Source organism: Heloderma suspectum, chromosome 7, assembly GCF_057233095.1.
Source record: "Heloderma suspectum isolate Gila_16-S chromosome 7, 16-S_ref, whole genome shotgun sequence".
NCBI lineage: Eukaryota > Metazoa > Chordata > Lepidosauria > Squamata > Helodermatidae > Heloderma > Heloderma suspectum.
The window spans coordinates 82,166,678-82,193,888 of NC_139464.1; the positions used below are offsets into that span (position 1 = coordinate 82,166,678).

General features: G+C 42.1%; 1 protein-coding gene across 2 annotated transcripts in view; it reads right to left on the reverse strand.

Annotated features, from left to right (window-relative positions):
• Window positions 1-730: 730 nt before the first annotated feature.
• Window positions 731-27,211, reverse strand: part of PPP1R3A (protein phosphatase 1 regulatory subunit 3A) — a 37,749-nt gene continuing 11,268 nt past the window's right edge. The window contains exons 2-5 of one of the 2 annotated variants that reach the window (XM_084811819.1): window positions 6,532-6,590; window positions 6,286-6,419; window positions 1,198-3,463; window positions 731-1,146 (exon numbers count right to left, since the gene is read on the reverse strand). In XM_084811819.1, coding sequence (XP_084667945.1) covers window positions 731-1,146; window positions 1,198-3,463; window positions 6,286-6,419; window positions 6,532-6,590 — 2,875 coding nt within the window. Of the gene's footprint in view, window positions 3,464-6,285; window positions 6,420-6,531; window positions 6,591-27,211 lie in introns of both variants that reach the window. The other variant, XM_084811818.1, reaches the window with a different exon arrangement.

Sequence of the window (27,211 nt, forward strand, 5' to 3'; positions counted from 1 at the left end):
AGTGCTAATGTGCCAAATATACAGGACAGGACACTTCTGCCTGGACATGCCCTATTACTGAGTTAGGGCTTTTCTACATGAAGCATTTATTGTGTGCTCATCATTCCCCACTCATAGTTGTTTACAGGTTCTTTAGACAACATTGTGACCTTCCAGTTTCACTTGTGTATTTAACTATACCACAGTGCCACCTAGAAGTTATGTAGCAGAAAAGCAGGGAAGAAGACTCTTTGTGTAGTATTCAGATCTCAATTCTGTGACAAAACAAATAGTAGATAGGGAGGATTAACAGCCAATTAACAGCCTCGTGTAGAAAAGCTCAATGTCATAATGCCATTCCCTCTTTATTGACTTGCTATATAAAACCATTTAAAAAAACTCTCAGAAAATGAAACTATACTACAAAACAAATGAAAGCAATAAAATCTGAAGGGAGTGAAGCTTCACATCTTCATAACCTGATAAGGAGCAGCATCTGTATTTAATTTTACCTTGACGTGCTTCAGAACTCATATTCATATAGGTATTTAATGATCCAAACATAATGGTCCTATGCAGAATAATTACTTATATGAAGGAGCAAACCATGTGCATTCTTTTTAAAGTTTTAAGCCATGTTTCAAGGGAAGGGGGGAAGCTGGCATTGGTTCTAAAAGTGGACGTTGTAGCCCTTTGGGACAGACTGATATTAGTTGTCAAGTACTTTATTTAGACAATGGGAACCTTTACACTACTCCTTCTTGACTGATTCTTTGCTTCTCCTGCTCTCACAATACAGCCAATACAAGGAAAATAAGTAGAGTGCGAAGCAAACAATTAAATCATAGTGGTACAATGTTACACAAAACACAAGGAACAAAAGGAAATAGAGTATTTTGTAACCAATATGCTTTAAAATGAGACACTCTGAAGGTAACTTATCATGCCTTCCAGTATTCATTTTTTCTTCCATTATTAAGCCTTCAGATTCTAAGCTTGTCTCTTCTCTTTCTCCAGTAGGTTCACTAATTAAAATGGTTGGCCCTAATAGCTTCCCTTGCTCAAGCTCTGGTTGATGGGGAAACTGACCTATGCTTCTTTCTCCTTTCTCACTAGAAGGAAGTTCTTGGAGTTTAGCCTCCATAGAAATATTTGGAGTAACATGACCTATGTCAGTTGCTGGACTGAAGTTGCATCCTGATTCATCTGCAATTTTACACAAAGCATCTGTGAATGGATGCAACACTTTCCCTTCCTCAACAGTACTAGCTCCCATGGAGCCCCCAGAAGATGACATGGAAGAACTTTCAGGAAAGCCTCCCACTTCAGAAGGGGAAGTTTTATTCTCAGTTTTAGCATATGCATGGGGAAATGTTCTCCACATGCTTCCCTCTTCAGCCCCTTCAGTGTACAGGTCTTGCGGAAGACACTGTGAAACTTTCAGAGATGTTTCCAAATGTAAATCCTGCTCAGGAATGGCTTTTCCTTCTGCAGAAGAAGTCCATAATATTTCACCTGATGGTGAAACATTTCCAGTGTTATGTTCTGCTCTAGCGAGCCTTTCACTTGTATTGCATACTGAAATCATTTCTCCTTGCACCATTTCATGTACTCGTACATTATAAATATCTGAAACTGATTCCTTTTCAAATTTGGTGTCATATAGTACACCCACTGTATTGCATTGACAAAGAGGATAATGTGAACCATCATTTCTCCCTTCATGTATATCAAACACTGTTTCCTTTTCTTCTGTGGGCCTGTCACTTAGTGCAGTCTCTTGAGGTAGCTTAACAATTACTGCTTTTTCACCAGCAGACATTTTTTCTGGAGTACTTTCTGATGTCATTTTAATTATATCAGCGGCTGTAACTGCCTCTGCTTCCCCTGTACTATCATGCTTAGCTACTGCAGACTCTTCATATCTCACTGGGTCTTGGCAGGTAAACAATTCATCTGTGGGAGTTACATTCAGACATCTTGTATTATCTCTAATTCCCCACATGGCTTCGTCACCTGTTCGCTCTTTCATCTGCACTCTTTTATTTCCTTCCATTTCTTTTTCTGCCAGTTGACTTTCTAAGGCACTCCAACTTTGATTCCCCCACCTGACCTGACTGCTCTGATCATCAGAAATAACCCTGTCAGGTTCACTTTGGCATGGCTCTGTCTCCAAGATATATCTGCTTGCTGGGCCATAGTTCTGACTATGCTTCCCTTTGTCTAACTTCCCTCTAGTATCAAATGCATCTTCTAGATTTACTGATGCAGAATGTGTAGTGCTCCTTTCATCAGCTGGTCTTTCAACATCTGGGTAATTCATGCAAAACCTACTTGTATTCTGCATGTCTTCTTGGTATCTACTTTCCATTCTCTTCAAATCCTGACTTAATTCACCTACAACAGAAGCTCTGCTTTCTTGTTCTTTATTACTTTTGCAAGAGCTTCCTCTCTCATTTAGATGTGGTAACTCTATTGATTCATGAATTTCCTCACTCTTTTCTTCATCTATCACACTGGAAATCATCACTTTTTCTCCCAGGGGTAACTTATCTATTGTGCTGACTTCATCCTTCTCTGGTGTAACATATTTTCTATGTCCATTGGTGGGATATACTTGGTCCTCTTCTGGAGATTGTTCTAAGAGGCTCAACCTGATTTCTTTCCCCTTATCAACACTGTACTCAGTCTTATACTTTTCTTTTACAATGTCATCTTTTGTATGAGAACATCTGAAAGAACTTATTGTGACACCAACATCAGCAAAGGTATTGGTATTTAACACTCCTCTTACATATACCTGATTTTTGCTCTCCCCTTTGGATTCATCTCCTACAGTGCTTTCCAAAACTGACTCATGAGTTCGGCAAGACGTTTCCTGCATGTGTTGTCCCTTAATAGGCTTGGCAATGTCATCCAGGCCTTCTAGTACTTTTCCTTTTAACCGGATTCCTTCTTCTTCATGCTCTAAGGGAACTGTTTTGGGTCTTGTTTCCCATACTGTTTTGCGGTGATCATCATCCTCACTGATGAACAAGCTCTTCATCATTTTACTTCCTGGGGCATTCTCGGGTTCATCTTTTTGAACATTTGCATGACACATTCCATGTTTGCTTGAGATAACATCTGTAATATGGACAGTCTCATTTTCCTTTGTTCTAGACCAATACTCTGGTGATAAAGGAGTTTCAGTAGTACTAAAATATTCTGAAGTCTGTGCGCTACTGTTTACAGAGTCTACTGCAGTAATGTTTTCTGGGGGTAACTGACTATAATCTTTTCCTATGGAATACATTTGGTTCTTGTGCAGTTCTTTGTCTTGTAAAGCATGTTCGGATGAAGAGCTTAGAGGCAGAGGTTGCCTAAGCAAGCCAGAGTCTAACTTGTCCCTCAGTTCTTGTGGCTCAAATCTAACTGGCTCAGTTGAGTATAAACTCCTTTCATCCCTGGAAGAACCTCTGGCTCTACTGAAGTGCTGGCTTAGCTGAAACAACAGAATCACAAAGAATGGTCAGAATATGTGCATGTGTGTTTGTGTGCGTGTACACATATATATCTATGAGGGAGGGTTTAAGGAATGTTTTGTTTTCAGTAAGGAAGATTTTAGGAAAACATGTTTCCAAACCATTTCAAAAATGTATGTTGCTTTAAAAAAACACCCTCATAAACAGTATTAGAAGCCTGCATAAAAAGAGAGAAAAAATAGCATTCATTCCTCCACCTCTCTTTCTCACATCCCCTCCATCTTACCCTCTTTATTCATGAGCTCAGTAAGCTGCAAGTCCATTTCAAACAAATGAATCCTAAAGAGAATATTCTCTACAAGGGGAGCTAATTCATTCACAGAGCACATTCCACTCAGGCATGTTTTATTTTAAAGTGAGTGCATTGACACAGTACATCAAAGCTAGAGAATGTACAGTATTGTCCGGTAAAATAAAGACACATTTGCACACTGACAAATACTATAAGGATTATCTTTTCTTCATTCCTCTCAGAACCCTTTTACAGGCTTCAGAGCGAAATGTTTTAGAGTCCCTAGAAAGTGCAAAGTGAGTTAGCAAAGCCAAGGCCAGAAATGAATAAGTTTCTTCCCTCTCTCCTCAATTTTTAATTATATCATTCAGCTGCATTTGCTTGTCATGGCATTCTTTCCTTGCTTTCAAATACTCAGACTGATGGTTCTATACCAATCAATTAGAGGATTGCTTCTTGGGCACCTCTTATTACTTGCTGCAGGTACCCCCATTGCAGTGTCTCTTATTAATATGTTTTTTGCAAAGCCTCTGCAAACTATTAATAGTAAAACGTCACTCAAAGAAAAGTGAAGGAACTAATGTTTCTGCAAATTCTGTTTTAATGACCCTCTGCCAACTGGCGCTCAAATGTATCTGAGCTCTTCAGTGATGCCAACTGTCAGGAATTAATACTGAGATGCCTGTTTCCTCCCCCCCCCCCGCTCTTTCTCCCGCCTCATAACTGACATTTGCATGATCTCAATAATTATATGCAAATCTTACGATTTCCCCCTTCTTCTCACATAAGGCTCATGTTACTTGTCAACTGCCGAGCTGTCTTGTGAGCCACTGCCTATGGGTTTCAAAGATTTGGTTGCATTTCCATTTATTATAGCCCTCCATTGTTTAATTCATTACACAGCACATAAGGTAAATTAAAATCTGAATGACATACATATATACGCTTCTCATTTATTGTACAGATGATCACTTTGATTTTTTTTAATGTTAAATTTGAATCTACTCGTATTGGGGGATACTAAGAGTATACTGTGCTTTTTCATAGCTTCTTATTGCTCTCTCTTTCTTAACAAAAAAATAATAATACTGAGAGATGCTGATTATTCAGGCAGTGAAAGCTCCCACACTGGGTGACAACTCTGAACTTTCCTAAAGTTAGAGCCAGGGAGGTTTTGTGCTTCTGTGTAAAGAAGTGTGTGTGTCTGTCTTTCTCACTGTCCAAAATGGGCTGTATGATGCTCATGTTGGACATGTATTCCCTCATGTGTTTCAGCTTTCATGTGTCCACAAGCAAAGACCATTATACTCCATAATTATTTAGCTATGTATACAAACGATATGAGCTCTAAAGTGATGGCTGTGCCATTTCTTCCCATGAAATGCAAGGCAACCCATTTTGTAAAATGCACACAGAATAAATGCTCACCCTAGGTGGCATTTAGGAGAAAATGAATATTTGATATGGATATTCACAAGCACATAAGCACTTAAATCTTCAGAGCAGGCCCTGCTATTCTGGATCCATTCCTCATAGTTTATCATCTAGTGGCACAGTAGAAATGGCCTTTCTCTGTGGTAGCACCTACCTTCTCAAATGCAGGAGGTGCTAACAGTTATGTGCCTATTAAAAACTTACATTTTCTTGGGCGTTTACTAATCACAAAATGCTGGATCCTATTGCCTTGGATTTTAAGTATTTTTAATGTTTAATTTGTATTCATTGTGATGTCTATTTTGTTTTATTCATTTGTAAACTGCTTTGAGATCTTGGATAGTAAGCAGACTATACATACTTTAAATAAATAAATAAATAAATAAATAAATACAAATATTGGTTTGTAAAGTCAATGTGGACTATGAAATGCTAGGAATGTGTATTTTACAGTTGACAGGTGATATTTCTGGCCAAGATCCATGAGAAACATTTGGTTTAAAGAGGATCATAAGACCCTACCTACCATTGCTGCTGTCCAGGCCCCAAACTGCTGGACAGGGAGAAAAGAGGAAGCTCTCATCCTTAATTAATGGCACGGAGTAGTGGTACACAGTAAAATTCACCTTACTCAGTGGCCAGATTCTACAATAACTAGCACCCTACATAATTTCTGTGGCTCTTTGATGAGCTTACAAGCAGCCATTGCCAGGCAAACAGTCATCTCAGTCATAAGGCAACCTAAATATAGAACAACAAAAAAAATGTACTGAACAAAAAAATGTATACGTAAATGAATACTGATCACAGAGACCAGAAAGACAGGACTTTCAAATATTATTCTTCTAATGCTTTCAAATTGTCACTTATATCCTGTGATAAAAAAAGAAAGAAAAGAGATAAGTTATTAAATTAATTATCATAAAATAGACTGAATCATAGCATCTTATACCACAGTTCATGCTAGAGATGCAATCAAAACTCTGATGTTGGTGTAGCATTGGCAGATTACTTCACATCCCTATCAGCAGTGTTGAAGTTGGGAAAGATCCCACTCTCTTTGGGGAATAAATGGGTTATATTATCTAACAGTTCATATAAATGCACAACACTTACCAGCAGCTCTAATTCTTTTTCATTTTCATTATCATCTTCATTATGTCCCACATTTTTAGCTTCTACATTTTCTTTCTTTTGTTCAATTTCATTATCATCCACATGCGAATAAAGGATTTGGGGGATGTCTGACTCTGAAGAGTTAACAAAAATACTTGAATAATATCCAGCAGGATGTTTTGTTACTTCTTCTTTTTTTAATTAACATGTGCAGTAAGGAAGAACTAATTGAACGGGGTTTTATACCTGTAGTCCTGGAATTATTCCATATGTCTTCATCAGCCATTGCCAATATTTCTTCTTTACTGTTAAATGAGAAAGGAAACTTAGTGATACTCTCCAAAATCCTAGTTTGAAATCCTTTTAACTGTAAACCTAATGACATCAAAGTTAATGAGGCAAAATAAGCCATTAGACATTTTGCATAAACATAAGTTTAAATATCAGTTTTCTCATGAAGCTAAAATTATTATAATGTGAGGCCACCTAGAAAGTTGTTGGCAATTGCAGTTATCCCATGTCATGAATTGCTTATTGAGCCTTTATCCATGAGTCAATGGTCTACTGCACATTATTTTTTATTCACTTGAGTCCTTCTGTGGATGCCTTCAAGCATACTGTGCTCTTGTGCAACTACACTTCTTCTGTTTTCATATTAATTCGCATGTTCTGAGGCTGACGACAAGAACAAATAGGCCATCTATTATTGTATTATTATTATTATTATTATTATTACCACCAGACCCTCAAAGAGTGTTTCTTTTACCTTGAGGAAACTGCTTTGGTACTGCTTGAGAACCCTGATTTGAAATGACCTCGGGTTTGCCCTTCATTATTGAAAGAATTAAAAAATATATTAAAAACAGAGAATGTTTGCTATGATGGTTCCAAAAAAAGGAAAGGGTTGTATCCAGTGGTGTCCCTCCAATGACAGAAGGCTCTTTGATCCAGTAGAAGCTTCTGGCCAGTGGTGCAGCTAGGTAATTTTAGACCCTGGACTTAATAGTTTTATGGTGGGGCCCTTTAGACAGCCATTTTGTATTACCTCAATTGTGAAGCACACAACTAACTATTCTTCCCCACCACCACCACCACTGCCATCCCATGCTTTACAACAGCTTCTACATTCCTGATATGTTATGGGGGGGGGGGCTCTTTGCCAAACCTGATTGAAAAAACAAAGAAATACTTTGAGCATGAGCAGTTTTGCATTTAAAATTCACTTAAATCTTAGCACCATTATGACTACAGGAATAAAATGGAGTTTGCTTCTGCTGCCCTGATATTAAACGCATTTACTTGGAAATAAGCACTATTTTGTTGTAGAAAAGGATCATATATTTTAAAGTAAAACTAATGAAATAAACATCTGTAACCAGGTACATGCCTGACTGGCTGCCCCTAACTATAAAATGGCTTTAAAATAAGAAAGAAAGGATGCTGAGATGAGCAGCATTGGCCTCCATGGTGGCTCGGGTGTTGATGCCAGGCCAGCTTGCTGATGCAGCATTCTGGGAGGTAATTTGGGGTTTGCTGTCTGGATTGTGGGGCTCTGGATTTTGGCCCCAAGGTCCCACCCTAGCTGCAACTTTGCTTCTGGCAGTGGAACAGGAAGAGAAGCCATTTTTGCTGATTCCCCCTTTCCTTCTAGCCTCTCATGTCCCCTCCCCACATCTCTTCCAGATGGTTGGCAGGCCTTTCAGAACACTGGGGAGGTGGTGTTGAGGTTGCAGGGGGAGGGTGAATCAGCAAAAATGGCCTCCCTCCCTATTCCACCAACAGAGGCTTCTACTATATAAAAGAGCCTTCCAGCAGCTGAGCGACACCACTGGGGCCAACCCATGGAACCGCAAATGCTTCCAATGATGCCTTTTCTTATACCACTGCTGGTGAGGCCTCCGGCTTTGTTCAGCTCAAAAGCCTATCAACATAGGCTTCATCTGAGGCAATCAAAGATAAACTCTGAACTACTTTGGGTCCTCTCCATCATAACTACTGATTTTATCTGAAGTAGGTTTTTCTTGTCTTGAGTATAAAATGACAGTTTTATTGTAGGCGTCACCCAAGGACCTGATATGGAGTGGGAGAGCCTATTGTGACCCTAAGGTCATTTGTTCACTGATTATATCAATGGGGATTTTTCTACATCTCTGCTGAAACAGAGCCTTGCCTTTCTGACCATCTGCTCAGATAATCATGTAAGTGGTATTTGCTCTGAGGAGGCATGGTGCAGCCTCATCTGCTGAAGCTAAGGGTCAGCCCCTGGAAGGGAAGCATGCTTGGAAACGCCCATATAAGCCACCTTGAGCTCCATGATGGAAGAAAGGAGGGGTAAAAATAAGCAAGAGCACAATCCTAAGGACTGCACTCCCCTTAGAAGGAAGCCTCCAATCTCGGAGGCTTCCAAGTATCCAATGCCCTGCTGGGCTCCTGCCAGCAGGGCGGGGGGAACAAAAGAGATGACTTTCATCTCTCCATCCTCCTTTTGTTTTATTTTCCTCTAGACAGGCCTATGAGACCATCTAGTGGAGTCGCGCAGCTAAGGGGGGAGGGCAAGGATGGAGAGGCCACAGGATACTTCACAGGATACTTCACTCTCCTGTCCCCTCCTCTCCCCACCCCTGGAATGCCCCCTTTTCCCTACCTCCAAGGTTGCATTTGTGACCTCAGGAAGCAGCCAGCACAGTTCTTTCCATGGCGGCTGAAAGGGGGCAGGGGAGGGGGATTGGATCTCAAGAGTCTCCCTCTTGAAGTCATAGCAGTGTCTAGTGACTTGGGAGGGGGACTCTGAAAAATCCTATGGTCCCTGGGGTACTCTCTCAGGATCCATAGGACTGCTTTCTCCATTAATTTAGTATACATGCTGCTGAAGAAAGCACAAGTCCATAACATTATAATGACATATAAATAAAAATTTATTACTGTACCACATTCTGTATTAATCACATTGGCAAACATATGAAGAGCCATGTTGGACCTAACCAAAATCCTATCTAGTCCAGAATTCTGTTGCCACAGTGGCAAACCAGATGCCTATGGAACACCCACAAGCAGGACAGGAGGGCAATAGCACCCTCCCTAAATTTCATTCCTGCTTACATCACTGAACATTTTTTAATGAGGGTAAATTCTGTGAAGTTATCTGAACTGTTAAAAGAGAGAGGTACTGAATACCTAATATTGATGGATGATGAGCTTATGAAAGTCATTTTTAAAACAAACATGTAGGGAAATTATTCCTGCATCCAACTAGGAACAAATAATTTATATTGTAAACTATTTGGAGCAGGAGCCTGTCTTTTTGGCTTATGAATTTGTTAATCTGCTAAAGTTCCACATACATCACTTCATAGTTAGCAATAACATTAACAGCCACAGCAGCATATGTCACAGAATAATAACAGAAATACCATTTGTGACCATCATTTTAAGATAAAGTAGAACTTTGCTTATCCCACTCCCTGTAGTCTAGACCCTTTTTTATTCTAAGCACCCTAGTGATGTAGAAGGCTTAGGGAGCAATCCTATGCAGATAGATGGCTGCCTCTGAACTCGGAGGTAACCACCTATCCAATGCGTAGCGGGAGGAGTGCAAAGGGAATCCTCTCCTCTGTGCTCCAGCTGCCTTACATTTGCGGCTAGATGGCCGATTTCAGCTTTCTAGCCACAGGACATCAAAGTGTGTGTGGGGGAGGCTGGACAACACATAGGAAGTGTCATACTGGCATTTATGAACTCCCTGCCCTGCCCTGCCCTGCCCCTGGGAAGGTCCCGTTTCCCCCTGCTCCGCACTTGCTCTTACCACTACAGAGCACGGGGACAATCTGTGCTACCTACAAGGTGGTGTGGGAGGGCTGGGGAGGTGGTTCTCTTGGAACCAACCTCAGAGCGCAGGCTCCAAGGTTGATTCCCAGAAACTGGCCAATCCTATGGCCATCTGGCTGATGTCTAGCGGCCATAGGATTCTGCCCTCATGTGAATCATGTGAACATGTCCTGTTTGCAATCCCGAGCGCTAGCAGAAACTCACTTTTTTTCAAGAAATATCTGCAAATTCCTGAAACTGCTATCGTATTAAAAAAAAAAAAGCATAATTTTTAAAATGCACACTTTGAAATGCCAATTAAAAAAAGTATTTTCAATGCTTTAGTCAATGAGGGGAAATTACACACTTTTGAGAAACACACAAAAACATGGATTTTTCCTGTTCAAAATATGCACTTCTCCCATTTGAACAAGCCGAAAAACAGGTCAACGATGAAAAAGGGAGTGAACTTTGAAGTGATTTTCGAGAATTTAGGTGAGCTTGAAAATCGCTGGTTCTCCCATCCCTAGTACCAAGTGCTAATTTTGCTTTAGATAGTTGGGTGTATGTTACAACTAGAGAACAGAGCTTGTATTTTATATTGTTACTTTATGGAGCACTATTGTACTGTATTGTTTGTTTTAACTTTTGTAAACTGCCCAAAGTGATTTGCATGCAACATTAGAACGGCAAAATAGAAAGTTCTAAAATAAATAAGTAAGGGGCCTCAGTGCACTTTTTCTATGTAGCATTTACGTCTTATGCCACCCAATGGCAATGAGGATCAAGAACGTCACATAGAATCACATAGGACACTGCCTTATACTGAGTCAGACCACCTTCACAGGTGGTAGGTCTCCAAGGTCTCAGGCAGGATTCTTTTGTAGCCCACCTGGAGAAGCCGGGATTGAACCTGGGACCTTCTGCATGCACAGCAGGGGCTATACTATTGAGGTACGGCCCCTCCCTAGCATACATGACTGCCTATCAGCAGCTACTCACCACATGCCCTTGTTCCTTCTATGGCCTTCTTGCACACTATAATCTGAAATCACAGGCAGACTCACTAGACATCTTTGCAAATGAAAACATTCTCGTTTGGACTGAACAACCTTCAGCTCCTTTCCAACTAGGTTCAGCCCATCAGAAACATCTCCTACATGAGGCCCATTTAAATTAAATGGTGCCCCATTCAGTTCAATGGATCATCTGTAAAAGACAGGTGGCTGGTTGATTGCACCCTATATAATTACAATCTATTTCTCCCTATCTATTTGCCCACTTTGGGGTGATATGTGTTACCATTATGGAAGATTTGGGTGTTATAATGAATTATGCATCTTTCCATTTTCCATTTTATTCAAACATCTTACAGGCAAACTGATATAATTCTCCCCCCAAAATATGCAGCAGCAGCAGCTTGCTAAATTTATACTTGGCTACAACAGTCTTCATGACCTGTCACCATCTTTTTATTTATAATCTAGCTTCCACTTCTTTCTTCAACACATGGATATCTTATTCACAGTGGAATAGTAATTTTGAACAAATATTGTATTTGTGGCTCTGTCATTTAACAACATCTCTGCAATGGACAAGAGTTCCATGTAGTAATATGTGGAAACCAAAAAAGGAACTATATTTCCAATTTCCTGGCGCCATGTAGTGACTTCCCACAGGAAATCCATGTTCCTGTTTGAATGTTAGGTGGTTCCAGTCATGTCTATTCTTTCAATACTATATCAATTCTTCACTTTGATCCCCCCTCTTGATTTCCTAGACATTTATTTTTGTTCATGGGCCAATGCATTGTACAGTTCATTAAGACGTACAGAGAGAGTCAATCTTTTACCCATATTTTGCCCTGCATCACCTTGCATCATGAGCTTTATGGTCTTTAAGCTATATAAATGGTCATATCCCAGACTCCTGATGTCCTGGTCAGGGATTTTGATGCAGAGGTCAGCAGCCCAAGGTCCAGTTGGAAGAAGAGCACTCTACAGGCAACCAGGTGGAAGAGAAATCAACACCTGGCTCTTCCTCTGCTGCAGGAGATTCAGAATCCTCAGCCAAGGAACTAGAATCCACAGCTTCCTGTCGTCTCCAGTCAGGGCCAGCCCTACCAGTAGGCAGACCGAGGAAGCCACCTCAGGTGGCAGATGCTGGGGGACAGAGTCAAGGTGTCGAAAGACAGAGTGGTGTGTGTCACACAGCCGGTCCTGTGTCCCCTAAGCTAACCTGCTGCCTTCAGGTGCAGTGGAGGATGTTGTCCCATCACCAGTGTTGAAGTAAAATTCAACTTCCAGTCCTGTCAGCTTCTGTATTTGGAATGGGCAGGAGGCATCTTGTCCTTTACCTCAGGCAGCAAGATGACTTGGGCCAGGCCTGTCGCCAGTTGCCTGAGGCCCCTCTTTCCCCCACAGCGAAGACAACAGGTGCAACTGGAAGCCGTCCAGCAACCCCAGAGCACCAGGTTCCCAGCCACAGCACTGCCCTGTACATTCTTGCTAACCTTGCAGCAAAGGGTGAGGCCTTGGCACTCAGTGGGGCTGTGTCATAATTTTAGTGCTCAGCTGAGCTCAGACCTTTGTCAAAGCCACATCGTTGTTGCTGGGCATCATCCCCATTTGTTGTCTCAGGTGTTGCTTATGCTGAGTCACCTTTACACAGCCTGACCCACTTGGAACCTGGATATCTCTTACTTCACCTGGTCTCAAGCCACAGTCTATACTAGGCCTTGTTTAGCATATTGCAGGATCAAAACTTTGCTGGGGCAGGACAGAGCACAAAGCACCTGTCATTATTCTCACGCATGCATATTTTCTCAAGGTCACATGAGATCACAGAATCATAGAACAATAGGGTTGGAAGGGGCTTATAAGACCATCGAGCCCAACTCCCTGAGATATTGTGGGTTTGATAACAACATGTGGCTCAAGACTAGAGGGTTAAAAGTCATGAGAATACATATATTGAAAGAAATGTGTAAGCACTCACCATGCTCATCAATGAAAGCATGGCAAAACAAATATCCAGATGAAATATAGCTGAAACAAAACAGCCAATCTTGAAGTGTGTGAAATGGCTGAGGAATGATCCTTATCAATATGGTACAGTACTCTAGTTGGTTGTGGTTCCTCCTGTTCCCTTAAGTATCCTCAAGAGTGCTTGTTGCCACCTGAAAAAAAGGGGGGGGGGAATCCTGCATTCTTTGGCAATGATCCTCCAGTTGTAACAGATGGCACTCCGGTTTTAGACTCTTCAAGACTTCTTAAGGTGCTTTGATGAGCACTGCTGTTTTAACTTCTTAGAATAAAGTGCATCTTAAGCCCTGGTCGTATGAGCCACTAATCCAGTAAGTGAGTATTGTACACAATTGTACAATAACAATTGTACCATCACAATGCTATGATTATCCATCTTGCTTGACACGATGATCCTACTCAGGATATGCTGTCTCAACCAGGTGGGTGCATACTACATAAAGGGACAGCAACCATCCCCAAATGCCATGTTGTGGTATCATAGACAGATGTTGTATGGACAAAGATGGAAGCAGAGTGAAATTAACCCAGCTATGTACAGTTCCAGAAGCACAGGTGGTGGCATCAGTTGAATTGTTTATGGTTGTCACTGATGTTTTAGTTGTTTTATGGAGTCATGGTATCTTATTGATCATTGTTTTGAGCTGTTTTAAAGTCTTTTAACTTTTTGTGTGTTTTAATGTTGTTGTAAGTCACCTTGAGTCTTTTATTTTTGAGAAAGGCAACTAACAAATTTAATAACAATAACAATAACAACAATGCCTTCTAACCTTGAATAGGGTATCACTAAGGTAGAGTACTAGTCTGTGCCTTTATGAGGGCAGGTAGAAGGTAGATCTGGACCTACTAGTAGATCTCTGGGTAATTTGCAGTAGATCAGCAAGGGTTTCCAGCTCCCAGTGGATTATGAATAGCAATAACAAAACCCCCTTTTCCTGATAAGCTAGCCTTCTGAATTCAAGAAAAGTTTGGAGAAAACAGGAGTAGATTTGTGTGCAAGTTCCTGTTATGACACTGAAAACAAACTCTTGGTCTGAACACTAGAGATGTACGAATCCCCTACCTGCCAGTCCGGGGGGTGGGCGGGCTCTGGGGGGGAGGTGATCCGTTCTTCCCCCCAGAATCCTCTTTAGCCAGCTCCACTCTGCGGCAATTCTGCAAAGCTGTTTTAAAGTTTGCGTCCATTTGCGTCCGCAGTCAGTCCCCTTCAGCCAGCGATATGGCATGGCAGCTGTATCGCTGGCAATCCAGAGCCGGAGGATCGAGGAGAAGAGGATTCCGCGTGGAGGTGGGGGTAAGTCTTCCGTTCCACCACGGACTCTGGGGGGCCAGGTTCTTTAGAATCCCGCCTCACTGGAGTCCGTGGCGGAATTCTTCGCCATCCCTACTGAACACGTGCTTGGAGGCACCTTCTTCTGCAGTTCAATGTAATCCATTGGGATCCTTAATCCATTGGGAGCTGCCTTCATGCACCACTATTTTGCACCTGGCTCCAGTGGGTGGACCTCAGGGTTTGAGTGAAAAAACAGAGTAGACTCTGCAAGCCTAAAGTCTGCCTGCCTGCCCCTGCCTCATCCTCCCTATGCATATATTCAGGGTCAGGGTGCCAAAGCCGCAGGGTAGGAAATGGAGGCTTCTTCATGCTTAGAAGCATGACCTTATTCCTGGGTAGTAATTTCATTGTATCAAGTGACAGCCAGTTCTCATAACCATTTTGGCATGTAGGTCAAGACAATTTAGGGCTTTGCTGCTAGTGACAAGGTCATCTAAAAGATTCATCACCAGCTCAGATCCTCAGTAAGCCTGTGTTACATTTATTACTCAGCTCAACACAAATTTGCCACCAATCCAAATTAATGTGAAAAAATGGATTTAAAAGGTGACTGTGCAGGATGCATTTCTTTCACTGTCACTATTGCTCGCAGCAGTGGCTGGGAGCTCTTGCTTCGTTCCTTCTCATAGGCAGCATCTGGCAGTAGCATGACAGTGCGATCAGTGCTAATTGGCTTGGACTAGCAGGGATTGGCACAGTCGCCTTGTGGCTTTGCAGGAGCTGTGCAAGGAGCTGCTTCGGTTCACTTGACACTTGCAAATATTTCTGCCTGGAAGAGTAGGTTGCCAGTTTTCAAATATTTAAATGTATCTCAGGACATACCCCTTTCTACCGATTATAGGACAAAAAGCATAATTAAAGGTAATTTCTGTACTTAAACATTAAGGGTTAAACACTAATGGAAAACATTCTAATTTGCGAGATATTAAAGGCGCAATCCTATTCAGATAGGTGGCCACCTCTGAACTCGGGGGTGACCACCTATCCAAAGCAGGGCAGGAGAAGCACGGAGGGGATAATTCCCTCCGCGATTCTCCTGCCCTGCATTTTCAGCTAGACAGCCAATTGCGGCTGTCTAGCCGCAGAAGGGCTGAGCAGGGAAGAAGGCTGCTGTACAACACATTGGATGTGTCATACAGGCATTTCCACCCTCCCTGCCCCAGAACGCCCCTTTTCGGCCGCTAGGTGCTCCTCTTGCGAACACGGAGGACGGGGCTGTTCTGCGCTGCCTCTGAGGCAGTGTGGAAGTGGGGGGAGTTAGGTTCTCCGGGAACCAACCTTGGAGTGCAGGCTCTGAGGTCAGTTCCCAGAAGACCAGATATCCTATGGCCATCTAGCCGCTGTCTAGCAGCCATAGGATTGCTCCCTCTGGGCGCAATCCTATGCGTGTTCAGACAGAAAAAAATCCTGCAGCTTCCAGCATTCCCCAGCCAGCCATGCTGGGAGTTGTAGGACTTCTTTTCTGTCTGAACATGCATAGGATTGTGTCCTAACATGTTATTCTCCTGAATTACTCCAGTGAAATGAACAGGGGGAGTATTGTCTAGAGATGTGAAGGCCTGGAACAAGATCAGAGAAATTTAAAGGGAAAAAATCCATTTTTTTCCCAGCGATTTTTGAAAATTTGGAGGGTAAATTTTTCCTCACCCCCCCATTTCCCCCAGTTTTTGTTTCTGGACTTTCACATCTTTAGTGTTGTCCATGCAAGAGCTCTTGTATAGCTCCCATTCATTTCAGTAGAGTTGGGCAGGAGAAGCTCCTAGTTGATTATGCCATTGGGTCTATTTATTATTTATTTCATCTACTTCTAGGCCACATTTCCAAATATGTATATTTTAAGTGGCTTACAAATCTATATCTATCTATCTGTCTATCAATATAACAAAGTATTACATTCAGTAGAGCAATGCTGTCAATTAATTACACATTGACGTTTACAATATTCACCCTCCAAAATCAATTCAAAGGTCAAGTCAAACGCCAAGCAGATTGAAGGTAAAATTTCAGGATAAAAGACTAAAACCCCTCACGTTTGAAGGTGAACTTACATTAAAAGGTCTTAGGGGCTCATTTAAGGCAGGACAGTGAGGGGGCCAATCCTGGGGAGGGCATACCACAAGTTAAGGGGCCACCCTGTGACAGGAGTCATGTCTTTCACTTCTGTCTGCAATTCCATCAGGTAGTTTGCCATGGCAAAAGGAAATGAAATCTTTGGAGCATTAGCTCATCAGAGTCCATAATTGTTCATTCCTGTAATATTTCAATATCCTCACCATAACCATGTCTTTATGGTTGCCATTTTGACAGAATGGAAAACACCCTGACATACTTCCTCAAAGCCACCCAAAAGCTCCATCTCCTGAACTAAACTTTAAACCAGAAGTCCAAGGTCAAACTCCCTCATACAGTCACTAAGGATGGGAGAAATGGTATCATTTTCATGCAAACTTAATTTCATACTTTCAAACTAGTATGTGAACTGGAACTCAATTGTCCTTCAAAATTCGCACTTCTCTGAATTTTGCAGTGGAGTTCTCCAAATACGCATACAAATATATATATATATATATAAGGGGAAAGTGCATAAAAAAGCATTTATATTCACAAAAATTACATTCAAAATGCATTATATTAGCAAAATTGCTTGCAAACATGTGTATATTGGGTAAAATTACATACCAAAATGCATGTGTTAGAGAAATGCATACACATTTTAATGCAAACTTTTAAAAGTACCTCAAAATTTGGGATAAACTGAACTTAAGATTGGAAAAATGAGAAACTGAGAGAAACTGAAATTGATGGATTCATCCCTCCCTCTCAGTCAGATGGAGTAAACCCTCATTTTTCACCATGATAACATACATTCTGTAAACCTTAACTTCAATCCCCTGCAAAAAAAAAAAAAGCAGCAAACATGAAGGCCAATTCTCCCATTATATTCTGCCACTTATTTCTCATTTTCAACCCCTGTGAGCAGCCTGCTTCTGTGAGCAGTGTTGTGTGTGAAGAGAATAGAATGTGGCAACTTCTTCTATGATATGGGGAACTCCAAAAAATAACTGATCTTAGATCTCCCACCCATAGTACTTGCATGAAAGAGAAAAAGTGATGACTAGAGCAGCCTGTTTCTGGCCCATGCCACTTTCACATGTATTCACTTTTAAGTCTGTCCTGTCCTGTTTCCATATCAAGCTGTGTGCTTTTTTAATTTGCACAAAAGGTGGAATTAAATATTATTTGAATCCATATTTCTAAACTATTTTTTTTCTCAGAATACACATTTCTAGGCTATTTTCTCTCAAATACACATATCTAAACATAACGGGCTGATCCAGAGTTACATGTGCCTAATGGGGCTTGTGGCAGCGGACTTCCCTGACTCTCCCCATGGCAGCCCCCTGGAAATGCTACACAGAGGGCCTCTTCGCACACTCACAAAGGCAGAAATAAGCACAGTGGCTTATTTCCCCTGCTGCTAGGGATGCTGGAGAATTCCGCCATGGATTCCAGAGAGGCCGAATGCCAGCGCATTTGGCCCCCTTGAATCCATGGTGGAATGAAGCCACCCACCCCACCACCCCGCTAAATGGACCCAGAATGGAGCCAACCTATGTCAGCCGTTCCAGTGCTCCTTGAATGACGGCCGCATCTGTGGCCGCCATTCGCCTCTTTCGAAAGGCCGTGATAGGCTACGTAAATACTTAATCATTTACGTAGCCTATCACGGCTAATGCCATTTGCGTCCCTGCAGAGGCTGTGATAGGCTATGTAAATATATACGTAGCCTATCATGGCAATAGGAAGGAACGCAAATGGCGGCCACCATAGCCGCCACCATTTGCGTCCATGTCTTTAGCCATGATAGGCTATGTATATACTTACGTAGCCTATCATGGCAAAAGACAGGGGCACAAATGGTGTAGCTGCCGCTATTTGCGCCCCTGTCTTTTGCCGTGATAGGCTACGTAAATATATACGTAGCCTATCATGGCAATAGGAAGGAATGCAAATGGCGGGCGCCGTAGTCACCGCCATTTGCATCTGTGTCTTTAGCCATGATAGGCTACGTAAATATATACGTAGCCTATCACAGCTAAAGACACGGACGCAAATGGCGGTGGCTATGGCGGCTGCCATTTGTGTCTCTGTGCAGCCCAGTGGCTGGATGTCCGGCTGCGGGCAGCCCTGGCTGGAGCGCCTCCCCCCCACCGCGGATTGCCTGGTGCAGAGCCAGGTAAGAGTTTCATACATCCCTACCTGCTGCACATGCAGATCACATGCCAGGGGGATTTGCATAATTACCCTCGCCAGCACAGCCTGCTGTGCCAAGCAAGCTCAGTGAGGTGGCTTGTTGTCATGGTTAACAATTCTGCCCACCCGAGAACACTTTCCATGGATTCTGGACAGCTTGTTTGCCACAGCAACAAGCCACCCTCACTGGATTCATACAAGATGGCAATCCACGCTGGTGAGGGTAATTATGCAAATCCCCCAACATGTGACCGGCACACCACAATGGCTTATTTTCCCCTCCATGATCAGGCGAACCTGGTCAGAGGGTTGGGGGATACTACTGAATGGGGTGGGATGTGGGGGGGGAGGCTGAGAGAGAAAGGGGAGGTCCCTGAAAATTGGGTGGAGGCTCTGCTCATGGAAAGTGCCTCCACCTGGTTTGGGGGATCCTCCTTTCCCCTTAAACCACCTGCTCTACAGCCCGTCCAATGAATTAAGGTCCCCTGACCCTCTGTTCAACATTTTTGGAAATGGGGGGCTGCTCTATGGAGTGGAAAGTGAAGACATCCACTTCCACCAGCTCTGTTACACAAATGTAACACTTGATCCCACCTATTTTATCTCAAAATACACATTTTAAAATACATTTTGTTATGTTATTTGAGCTGAGGACTGCATCACAACATTCAGAGAAATCCGATAGGTGGCTAAGTTGTGATCTGCACATTAGTCAAGCAGGTGTGGATCAGGTCGGTTCTCATCAGAATTTGCAAAGACTGAGTTCTTCAAGCATCCTAGTGCCGGGTTAAAACATATAGTAGACCTTGGATCTCCAACTTTTTTTATTTGGATTTTTGATATAGTGTTTTTTGGGCACTGTCACAGAATGGGGGGAGGGAGTGACAAAATGGTTGCTATGGGATATGGGCAATCACAAAATGTATGAAAGCAGCAGAACACTCATTTCATAGAAAGGCAAACTGGTGAGGCCAGAAGAGAAACACACTCCTTTGAAGTTTTCTGATCCAAGTTCCAACAGAAAACAGATTTCACAGAAAGGCAAGCCAATTTTTCCAAATCACCTCTAAATAAGTTCTTATAAAATTTAATTCCCCCAAAATTAATTTACCCAAAATAGGAAAATCACCCTCAATTCATTTCCCCCCAAACACACAGACACACACACTGCACCCACACACACACACACACTGCCAATGCACACACACACACAGCCACATTCTTTCTCTCTGAACCCCCTCCCAAAAAACACACACATGCACATCCATTCACAGACATGTAACCACACACCAAATGTGATTTCACAGGGGCAAAACCACACCTTATGCTAAATTTGTTGCATGCAGCTGCACTGTGACCTCTCACAATTCATTATGTGGAGTCCAATCTCGATCAGGACCGCTGTGCACAGGGAGGGGAGGTTTAAACTCTCCCCACACCAGTCACTGCCGTGTTGATATTTCACACACACACATGCACACAGGGGTGGTGGGGGTTATGTAATGAGTAGTTTGGCCCTAAGACAATGATCTATATACGAAAGATCCAAAATAATATAAATAGTATCAAGAGAGTCAATTGATCATAGGAATGATTGTGTGGGAATGTAACTGAATATATCCCCTCTGCCCCACCTCTCCCACTGCCTATTAAAAAAAAAAACCCTTACTAGGACTCAGGTGATATCTATTAAATACCTATTTTTACTATCAGAATGGCACTGAGAGGTTACTGTTGCCGGTTAGTAGTTACCGATATACTGGATTATATGAGATGGCCTAATGAATGGCATGGCAGAGGCTTCTTCCAGGATCTCCTCTCCAAGAAATTCAGATTGATTAAGGATACAAGCCTATGCATATTTAGACAAGAGTCCTACAACTCCCAGGATTCCCCAGTCAGCCATGGCAGCTGCAAAATAATGGGCATTGTAGGGCTTCTTTCCATCTAAACATACATAGGATTGCACCTTAAGTGGGCAAGGGTCCATGGGCAGTGGCCTTTCAAACTGCCCAAGGATCGAGATTGGTTGCAGGGGCCCTCCTCTGCATCCCACCAGTGTGAGACATGCACTATGGTAGGACGTGGGAGAAGGCCTTCTCTGCTGTGGCACGCCGGTTGTGGAATGCTCTCCCCTTGGAGGCCCAATTGGGGCAGACATTGGTCTCATTTTGGCACCAAGTAAAAACATGGCTTTTTACCAAAGCCTTGAAGGGCTAAATCCATTCCCTAAAGTAGCACACTCTTTTAACTGTTTTATTGTTTTAGATTTTAATTAGTATTAACTTGTTTAATGGTTTAATATGTTTTTAGCTGTTTAAATTATTTATTATTTTAACAAACAGAGCTTTAACAAACTTCCTCAAAAGTCAGCTGTGTTCTATTCATCAAAGTAAACTGATGACCCTGAAAAAAGTGCTTGCACTATCATCACTTAGGGAAAGAGGATGGAGCAAAACATTCACTTAGATCAGCCTTCCCCAAGTTGTTGCTCTCCAGATGCCCTCCTGGCTGGCTGGGGAATGCTGGGTGTTGCAGGACTTTTTTCTGCCTAAACGTGCATAGGATTGCGCCCTTAGAGTCTTAATACTGCCTCTTCCACCACCACTACTGAATGCCTAGTCTAGTTTTGCAACGACTTAAAAATCATGAAATCAATGCAATGAATAATCTTGAATCACATACACACACACACCACATATGTACTTCGCCTGGACCTTTTTGTTAGGACTGACTGGGGTGTCGCAGACGACTTGACATTTCTGTCCCAAAGCTTCTTTTCATTCTTGTCTTCCAGATTACCCTAACAGCATCACATCCCTTTTACACGGTGGGTGCTTTCTTTTATCTTTCTGTGTTTTCATAGTATTCCCTGACACAGTAATTCTCAATATGGGTGTATTCTGGTCCAAAGCCACAGAGAAGCCAATGGAAATATATTATTAATGCCAAAGGACTTGGACCACACCTTTAATAATGGTGGTGTTTGATTTACTCTGAAGCATGATTGACCCTGGTGTCCTCATGTACCATGTACATCAGCACTCTGAACCTTTTCAGGTCTCATTATTGCATAGCCATAGGACAGAAGACCCCCAACACAGAATATTGTTTAGGATCTGTTCTGGAATCACACTGCATATATTATTCATCCATTCATTCATTTCCCACCTTTCCACCAAAAATGGTGCTTAAGGCAGCTAATAATAATAAAGAGCAGAATTTTGATCAAACCATACAAAGAAATCAATTAAAAATACAACAGTGAAAAGAAATGAACAGCACCCAACTAGTTAAGAACCCCTTTCAGCAATAGACCAGTTTACATGCCAAAGGTCTGCCTGCCCTGAATACAAATATTTTTTGCCTGGAAGGACAACAAAGAGAGATCCAACCTAGCTTCTCTCAGCAAGGAGTTTCAGAGCCTGGGAGCAGCCACTGGGAACCCAAGCAGCCATTACTTTACATCCATATCTAGCAGCCACATTTTTTTTTTCCATTCTGACTCTAGAATAGGCACAATGAGCCAAATCCGGATCCTAAAATGGGACCATAGCTGCAGAAAATTAAGATGACATATTGTACTCTTGCTATCACATTCCGTGGTGATGAAATTAGTTGAGGTACTCCTCCAGGGGTCCCCATCTTTGCGGGAACACCCTTAAGTAGTCTTATAATAAGTTCTGGGGGTTTGAAGTGACAATGGATGGGAGAAAAATTCCCTGGGGCACTTATGCTGTTCCCCAGAAGGTGATTGAACTGGCATGTTCTCCTGGAATCTTGAGAGGCAGTTTTTTAAAAAAATTATACAGACTACTGGGCTATTGAAATGTATCTTAAAAAGGGGTCTCCATCATAGGGACAGGGAGAGGAACCTGAAATGAATTCTATCGTTTTCTGCTTGCCCAGAACTGAGTAATAGGTTTGTTAAGGTTTGCAAGATGCTTGATCAGAGATGGGGCCTAAACCTTCAAATCTTTCAGTGCAAGCACCGAACCTCCCTCTCTGCCCTTCCACAATCCCTGCATCTACCTTCTCTTCTGCCTGCTGTGCAGAAAAACTAGAATTCTGCTAGTCGCAGAAGGCAGAGGAATGAGGTAGGAAAGTAGTACCTGCATCTCTTCTTAGGGCACAGTCCTATGCATCTTTAGACAGAAAAAAGTCCTACAAGTCCCAGCATGCCCCAGCCACAACTAAACTTGCATAGGATTGTGCCTTTAGAGTCTTGGAGGATGTAAGGGCATAGGAAACATCTGCAAGCAAGGACAAGGAAAACCTAGACAGACCTATTACTCAGTTTTGTGGCACACTCAGGTAACTCACAGAATTAACCAGTCTGTGAAGTCATGAAATAAGCATGACAACCGAGGCTGGTAGAACAGAACAAGGACTGCGACTGGGTCACAAAGTTTAGTAATGCTATTTTTATTTTGTGCAGCAACACAGGGATCCCCTTTCACAATTTTAGGAAAGTATACTGACTCAAAAAATGATTTGGGTATGGTTTGCTTAAAATGCCCTTTGCCCTCGAAAAGAGCAATGGCTGAACTTTAAATTAAATATTAGTGTGGCAAGCTACAGTGGAGTCCTGTTCTTGCAGCACCAGGGAAGGCCTGGAGTCTGGACCCCATTGCTAACACACAAGTTCTTGCTTTCTGTAGTGTAACGTCTTACTGCCTAGCTGGTGAATACCAAGCAACTTATGTAAAGAGATGGCAGGTGAAATAGCAATGCTATATGGCAGTCAAGTGAAGAAGAGTTACAGACTGTCCTTGATCTGTCCTTAGATGATCAAAAAAATTTAAAACCCTGCTATGTCAATCTTACTTAACAGAATGATTGCTGCTGAAGGAGTTTGGGGAGGAAGATTCTCTCAATACACACAAACTCACACACACTTCAGTTTCCGCCCTGATCAGTAGCCGTGCTATTAAGAAATCCAGAGCCTCCTTGTTGCTTTGCTGTTGTGCCACTTAACACCAACCTCTCTCTCTCTCTCTCTCTCTCTTTCTCTGCATCTGTCTACACACACACACACACACACCTTCAGATTACGCCCTACTTTAAGCCTGGAGCTCCAGGAATGTAACACAAGTTTCAAAATCTACACTAAGGCTGCAGTCCAGATAAATTTAGACATGTGTCCTATTGAGTTACTGCAACTAACTTCTTCCACTGGTTTCACTGGGATTTGGATTGGAACTAGACAATTAATTTACAGATGAGCATCTCATCCAGGCTTGTTTTAATTTTTTAGAAATTGCAGTTGGGGGGTGGGGGTGGGATCCAGTTCAGAGCCCTTGTTTTTCATGTGTGTGTGCATGTTCAATTTATCATCCAGGCCTAGTTGCAACTAGCCTCTAGGAGCAACACAGTAATAATAGTCTATATTAAGTATTTTTTTATTGAAAGATAAAATATCAAGGGCACAGCCCTTCCCTTTCCACACACAAAGCCCAGTTGCCTAAGTGTGGTAAAGCACAATCTCAAGGCTCTGATTTTCCTTTGTTTGGTTTACTGCATTAGGAAGAAACGACTTCCACCCTTTGTTATAGAGATCCTGGAGGTTAAGATGGGGGCTGGTTTCCGTCTTTGAGTTCTCCCCCTCCCCTCTTTCCCAGCACAAGCAGATGTGTGTCTATTCGGAAGCAACTCCCATAGTGCTCAGTGAGGCTTGCTCCTGAAATGCAGGTGCATCTGGACTTTCAGAGGAAAGGACAAAGTGGGGAGAGGGGGGATGCCTCTCTTATTGGTTGAGCAGCCCCTGCCAGTCGGATGGCATTTACTTCAACTCCCACCCCCACCAGTAAGTATGTTCTGTGAAGCAATTTTTACTGCTGTGGGGAACCTGCTCGTGGAGCCCTGCTAGCAAAGATGCAAAGGTGATTCCTTTTTTAAAAAAATCTGTCACTCCTCCATTAGCTTCTCCTTCTGTTGTCATGGAAACATGGCCCTGGAAAGCTACCGCCAGTCAGTATAGATAATACTGAACTAGATGGACCAGTCGTCTGACTCAGTATGAGGAAGCGTCCTATGTTCTGTGTTAATGGTTAGATATGTTGCTGTCACTCAGTACTGATAGATTTCTGAGCCATTCCAGTAGATATAAAGAATAACTGTGTGGCACAATGGATATAGTAGTGAATGAATGTAATATAGAAATCCTGTCACAAGATAGCTACAACTTTAAAACTACACATTTCACAATGTGTCTGACATTTCCAAGGGAAATATGGTTCCAAACTATTTTTATACTCCAGTCAGAAAGGGTCCAGGACAACCTTTCACACAGTACTCTGTATTTATTTCTTTGCTATGACTATAGACATGCACTAATTAACTGGTAGTCATAGCTGGAGGTTGTAAAAATACACACATTCATGCTGTGAATTGTGGAATCTGACTTTCAAGCATGATGATTGGGCACGTGATTGCAATCCTTAGAACCTCAGGTTTCATTGAAAAGAACATCATTCTAGCCCTCAAGCTGTAGCAGAAAAATTAATTGGGGTGTTTGCTAAATTCTGAACAATGAACATATTGAATCTGAAAAGGCTTCCAGTGGGCCTTTATATTCTGATTATATGTATAAAAAGAGAGTACAGCCAACACAGTAAGTAAAATTACAGCCAACAAAGTCGAAGTAAGCAAATTTTTTAAAATGATCTTTTCATATTGTTTCTTACCCCAAAAGCTCCAGTGTTTCAAACAATAATAAATATATGTAATTATTTCTTACATATCAATAATACTATGAGCCAGCTAGTTTTTGAATCTAATTTATGTCATTTCCCTCACTATTAAATTATAAAAGAAGCCAAATGTAATTTATTATGTATAAAAAGCAGGCCTAACGCTTGCCATACAGCTCAATCCCCAATCTCCATAACGTTAACTGCTACTACAGATTTTTTCAAATATTTTATCATGTTAATGTTTTTATTTTTTTAAGATGCCAAATATCCCTTGTACTGGCTTGCTATGCAGGCCTGCATGTCTTGCCCTTAAAACATAACTTCCATGTCATTGTGTGCAGCGTGCTTACTTACACCCATTGGTTCCGGGCAGCGTTGTTAGACACACCAATTTGCTACTGAGCGAGAATTCATTTCCTCCTAAAATGTGTGCTCTGCTAAATTCCCATTACCCAAAGCAAACTTTACCCCTGGTTCCTAGCCTGAGAATGGAATGGGGAAATGATGCAGTGGGCTGACTAATCCAGCCTGCCAAGGCTGGGCATACATGCTGTCAAGCCAGACTCCTTCTGTTCCAGCTCTTGCTCTGCTTGGGCCCTATCCTTCAGCCTGCTTAATCATTTTCCCAGATCTGATTATTCTATTGAATATTTCCAGAGATACTGGCCATTTTCTAAACACTCTAACAACTTCTAAGCCCAGGGTTCAGCACTATCTGTAATGGAAGGCAAGTAGGTCTTGTCCCACAAGGACTTGCAGTGTGCAGCTTCTTTCCCATATGCATTAACAACATAAGAAGAGCCATGTTGGATCAGGCCAAGGGTCCATCTAGTCCAGCATTCTGTTCACACAGTGGCCAATCAGCTGCCCACCCACAAGCAGGACACAAGTGCAACAGCACTCTCCCACCCATGTTCCCCAGCATGTACAGTATGTGCATAGGCATACTGCCACTGATACTGGAGGTAGCATGTGGCCATCAGGACTAGTAGCCATGGATTGCCTTCTCCTCCATGAATTTGTCCAGTCTCCTTTTAAAGCCATACAAATTGGTGGCTATCACACAACATATTGTGAAAGTGAACTCCATAGTGTAACTATGCTCTGTATGTATCATAATTCTATTGAGTATATTTGCTCCAGGGAGAGAGAGAGAAAGGTGTGTGTGTGTGTGGGGGGGGGGTATCTGGTGGCTTAGAAAACACCATGGTCACATCTGAAAACATTTTCCTTTGTATCATGAGTCATAGAAAGTTACTTGGGGGGTGGGGGAAGAAACACAATAGTTATTTATATACATATTGTTTGTTTGTTTCAACTATTTTATTTGTTTGTTTATTTATTTATTTATTTAAACTACTGAACATTGCCTTTGCCTTTCAAACCACAAGGCAATATACAATTAAAAAAAAACAATAATACACATCAAAACCACCAGTTAAAAGCCGAATACAAACAATATTTAAAAACAAAAAACAAATCAGAGAACAGGGGTTCTAGAGGGGTTCAGCCTAAAGGCTGAATTCCATTTTGGAGAAACTCTCGGGGGCTGCATTCCGGGGGTAGGCGGGGCCAAAGGCAAAGGGGGTGGGGCCAAAATACCAAAAATACCAGCATACTTTAGATTACAGCTCTTATTGCCAATACTAAACCATAGAAGTGGCATTTCGACCTTTCGAATAGGGGAAAACCCATGCAAAAGCTGAGAAATCTCCAAATGCTCAACAGTTCAACACCCCTGGTTTCAAACCATCAAAAACCTGGCAGAAGAGAACAGTTTTTACAGGCTGCCTAAA